At 41.6% G+C, this 5315-nt stretch overlaps 1 protein-coding gene across 1 annotated transcript; it reads left to right on the top strand.

Moving 5' to 3' along the window:
* Window positions 1-501: 501 nt before the first annotated feature.
* LOC308284024 (nuclear factor 7, ovary-like) lies at window positions 502-1943 on the top strand (the record flags this gene model as incomplete). Its single annotated transcript, XM_080724547.1, has 1 exon — window positions 502-1943. Exon 1 carries the CDS (start codon window positions 513-515, stop codon window positions 1941-1943), a length of 1431 nt encoding a protein of 476 aa, XP_080580673.1. The 5' UTR covers window positions 502-512.
* Window positions 1944-5315: the final 3372 nt, after the last annotated feature.

The following is a 5315-nucleotide window of genomic DNA, read 5'->3' as shown; positions in this document are numbered from 1 at the left end:
CTCCAGTTCTAGGCAACACAGAAGAGGGGGAACTTTTCTTTTATTTCCACACAACTCCTCTAAGGTATATTAATGACATAGTTCAATACTGAAAATGGGTGGTCTTCCCCTTTAATGTCAAGCCCTGCGTTGTGTGCTGTACATTGATGACTAAGTGTGTGTGTGTGTGTGTGTGTGTGTGTGTGTGTGTGTGTGTGTGTGTGTGTGTGTGTGTGTGTGTGTGTGTGTGTGTGTGTGTGTGTGTGTGTGTGTGTGTGTGTGTGTGTGTGTGTGTGTGTGTGTGTGTGTGTGTGTGTGTGTGTGCGCTTTGCAACAGACTGTCTTTCCACAGCTGGAATACTGACCCAGACTACTTGAACCTGCTGCTGACTCTGTCAGCTGAATGGACTTTACAACAACCACCATTCACAGTGAGAGTAAAATTCAGGGAACATTCTAGAGGAGGAAGTGTTACCACCACTGACTGACTTCCTGTATTGAGTAGAGTGTTTGTAGCTTCACTCAGAGACTAAATGGCTTCCACGTCGTCTCTTCCAGTAGAGGATTATTCCTGTCCTGTGTGTCGTGACATCTTTAAAGATCCTGTTCTCCTCTTGTGTAGCCACAGCTTCTGTAATGCTTGTCTGCAGCAATGGTGGATAGAAAAGGGAATAAAGCAATGTCCAGTTTGTAAGGAAATACATTCAACAGATCATCTACCCCGTAACCTGGCTCTGAAGAACGTGTGTGAGGCCTTCATACAGGACAGACAGAGAGCTTCAAAACGTAGGAGAACTTCTTCAGGGTCTGAGGATCTTTGCAGTCTGCATGTGGAGAAACTCAAACTGTTCTGTCTGGAATGTGAACAGCCAGTGTGTCTTGTGTGTCGAGATTCTAAAAAACATACCAACCATGGTTTCAGACCCATCAATGAAGCTGCTCTGGATCACAAGGAGGAAGTCCAGAAATTACTGAAACCTTTACAGGAGAAAATGAAGGTCTTTAATGAAGTCAAAAATAAAAGCACACAACTAGCAAGATATGCTAAGGTCCAGGCCCGGCACACAGCGAGACAGATTAAGGAACAGTTTAGGAAGATGCATCGGTTTCTACAAGAGGAAGAGGAGGCCAGCATCACTGCACTGAGGGAGGAAGAGCAGCAGAAGAGGCAGATGATGAAGGAGAAGATTGAGGTTCTGAACAGAGACATATCAACCATTTCAAACACAATCAGAGCCATAGAGGAGGAGCTGAGAGCTGAACACGTCTCATTCCTGCAGAACTACAAGACCACAGTGGAAAGAGTCCAGCTGAAACTGCAGGAGCCACAGCTGGTCTCAGGAGCACTGATAGACGTGACCAAACACCTGGGAAACCTGACCTTCAGAGTCTGGAGCAAGATGAAGGACATTGTCTCCTACACGCCTGTCATTCTGGACCCCAACACTGCCCGTCCAGAATACACATTTTCTGATGATCTGACCAGTGTGACAGGTGAAGAAGAGGGTCAGGCTGGTCAGCATCTCCCTGAGAACCCAGAGAGGTTTGAACGCTATGTCCTGGGTTCTGAGGGATTCAACTCAGGGACTCACAGCTGGGATGTGGAGGTTGGAGACAACGCAGACTGGGATGTGGGTGTGTTAACAAAGTCTGGGAACAAAAACGAAGTGGGTCAATTCTGGTGTATATGTTGTTTATGTATCTTTGATGGTGCATATGCAACATGCTCCTCATCAGAGATCTCCACTAATATCTCACTGGAGCAGAAACCTGAGAGGATCAGAATCCAGCTGGACTATGGTGAAGGAAAGCTGTCGTTCTCTGACCCTGATACTAACACACACATACACACCTACTCACACACTTTCACCGACACACTCTTTCCATACGTTCACACTGAACTCTCTGACCCTCTGAAGATGTTACCTGGGAAGATCAGTGTAACTGTGGAACAATGCAGTTAGAGATGATGATAAGACATGGAGAGTCTTTTAAGGGGGAATATTACTTTCGTAACATGTAGAATAGTGTTGTGGTCAATGGCAGTCACGTTAACAAGGTTTTCCTAAAGAAGTGCTTCTTAAACGTTTTCATGTCAAGCACCCCTAAGTTGATATGTTTGGCCGTGGACCCCCATCTGAAAATAGTTTGTGCCAGGGAGTCAGGGACCCCTTCAACATTTCTCAAAATATTGTGTATATATGTTTTTTTTTTCTCCCAAATAATCTTGATTAAACCTTGTTGTTAGCTTTGAATTATTGACTGATCGTTTGTGTTGTACTGTCTGAGTCTCTGAACATTAGCCTGCATATAGAGTTAATATGTTGACTATCCAGATTAAATATGTTTTATTGTAAGCTATTGTGTCATGAGTAAAACTAATGTTGTTATCCCTCATTATTTACTCAGGTTAGTAGGCTTAGCTGAGACAGTGGGAGACTCACATCATTTTAATGGCACATTAAAAATGCTGGATTGTGTATGTAACCTGAAATGCTAAACAACCACGGCCATATAGGTTAAATGTAACTGGGTGTAAAATATAATCAATTGAAACACAAAATCCACACACTACACACTCAGTGCCCATTTCTTTTATTTTAATTTTTGATCTAGTTTTCCTTCTAGTTAGGGAAAGTTAGCCGAGTCTTTGACCAATCTGGAGACTAAACTTACTAATAGCTTTCTTTACACATGGATTTGTAAGGATTGTTTTTTTTTCTTCCTTTTTTTTGTGCAAAACAAATGCTTGCATTGGATTCAGAATCATGAAAACCCCCTAGTTTGACACATGCTACTTAAAGCAGATTTATTTTTTGTAGTAGTTCCTTGTATAGTAATAAGACCCCAACTTTGATTGGCTACCACAACTTTCCCCAGGGGAGTTGGGTTTGACAAAGTTCAAGATGATAGTAGACACCCTGATGAACACATTTGTGAAGAAAGCTGCTAAGCAATGAGCATTTAGTTCCCAGATTGGTCAAAGACTTTCCCTGAATGTGAACAGTTAGGATGTTAATATGTTGTCCCCTGTATGTCCACTAGATGTCACTATTTACTCTATTATTAGCCTGGGAACGCTGTTGTACATGAACAATGTGAGAGTTAAACAGTGTGAATGATGGTCATGTTTCTTCAATAATCTTTCTTTTCTAGACATGTTACTGTAGACAGCAGGTGAGGAGACACGTTGGAGAGAGAGGGGAGAAACAAAAACATGACAAAGAAAACTGACTGTTCAACTAACGATCTGTTAATTACAACTCAATATTGCATGTGAATGTTGCACAATACCACACGTGAATATTGCACAATTGAAGTCTCACTTGGAACACTCATGCTCTGTGAATCCTTTTTCGCTTGGAGCTCTTGAGCTCTTTGAACTTGTCTCACTCTCTATCGCTCTCTTCATTTCTCTTTTTTGCAGAAGGAGAGGAGAATATGGATGAAGATGCTATTGATGAAGACAGTTATGCTTATGAACGACTTGAATTGCATTGACTTGACTTGAATTTTTTTCTATTTTTGAATTTTGCTAAGGCTAAAGTCTGACTCCTACATATTGTCATTAAGTGTAATCAGTGCCCAGGCATAATTAGGGGCTGGAATGTGGGAGCCAAACGGGGTTAAATGGTATTTAGGCACATGATTGATTGATTGATTGATTGATTGGGTAATTGATTGGCTATTGATGGAGGAACCTCATTGGCACCTCGTTTCATGGGTGTGTCTCTGTAGGTGGCCTTAGAGGTAACAAAAGACAGTTCTCCCATGCTCACCTGCAAGGCTGGTTGTATCCATGGAGCTAGGGTGAGCTGGGGGACTGAAACCTTTGTTGACGGCACTAGAGCACTTTTCATAGCTTAATATCGCACTTTTATTGTTGTAATTAGCTCACTGCTTATTTATTTTCATACACAGATTTATTGCATTATTTTGATCGCATAATTGTAATGATTGGTGTCACTGAAAATTCTAAAGTAAAGCATTTTAAAACTTATGAGCGATTTTGTGGATGTGAGTGTTTTAAGGTGTGCTTCATACAGTCTTTTAACCTCCCATGCTTAGCCTGTCGGCTGTTTAACTATTGGGTAACACAGGGGCCACAAGACTGTGAAAACAGAAATGAACAAAATATTCAAGGTTAACCACTTGACCGTTTGTTGTTCGCTATACAGTATGTTCGATAAGACACAACCAGTCCTGAGAACAGGCTTAGATTTTGATATTAAGAAAAGAGGAAGTAGATACAGTATTTCAGTATGTTCTACATTGGTCTTTGGCATGGAAGCATCTTTGCGGGAAGAGTAATTGAGGCAGGCTGGCAAGGTGAAGTGTTTACATGTTCGTATGAATGAAAGGTTTTTGCTTTAATTTTGAGCACCCGAGAGCACAAGATGTGTTTGAAGTTAATGGAGAAGAAGATGAAAGATGGACACAAGCCAGGTGAATTGTTTCTTTGGTGGACTATATCCACTCATCTGGTAATAGACCCGCCCACTCTCTGAGTGGACTGCTTCTCTTGGTCTGGTGTTGTCATATGACGCTTAACTTGATATGGTATCTTGGTGTACCAGCCAATTAAATCAATGCAAGAAGGAAGGGGGGGAGGTCTAACTTGGAGGGAGGGGGAGCTCACCAGAGCTCTTAATTGCTCTCTTTGAACTTCAAAGGGGTTGTGAACGGCAGTAATTGATTAAGCCATACAAGTGTCAATAGCTCGTTAGTGATCACTCTATTGTCTACTCAATTAAAGCATCAAAGACAACAACCCGTTTGATGCCTGTCATAGAGGGGAGGGGGATGGGGGACTGTTTTGTGTACACAAGTCAAACACAACCCCTCCCACCAGATCTCTTGTGATTGGGAATTTCAAATCCCCTCCCCTTTGAAATCTCTTGTCAATGGGACAATGTCAGACTCAAGCTCCAGCGCAGAGTCTGAAATCAGGTTAATGTTGCCAAGCTACCTAGCACAATGGTGAAGCACAATTTATTTTTATATTGGAATATGGAATGTTCTCCAGGGGCCACAAGAAAGCTCCGCTGGGGCCGCATTTGGCCCGCGGGCTGCCAGTTGAATATCACTGGGTTAGGGAGAAGTGGTGGTAAAAGTACATATTTTCCTTAAGTAAAAGTATCAATACTGCAATGTAGAAATACTCTGATAAGTAAAAGTCCGGAATTCAATATGTACTTGGGTAAAACTACCAAAGTATCAACATCAAAATGTACTTAAAGTACCAAAAGTAAAAGTACAAAATGTTTGAAAATAGCTGATCTACAAGCTCACAACGTTGTGAGCTAAAGTGGTTTATGTATGTTTTTATAATATTA

Source organism: Nannobrachium achirus (assembly GCF_963921795.1).
Source record: "Nannobrachium achirus genome assembly, chromosome: 4".
In the NCBI taxonomy this organism is placed as follows: Eukaryota; Metazoa; Chordata; class Actinopteri; order Myctophiformes; family Myctophidae; genus Nannobrachium; species Nannobrachium achirus.
The sequence above is the reverse complement of the archived record's forward strand: the minus strand, read 5'-3'. Positions and strand labels throughout refer to the sequence as shown.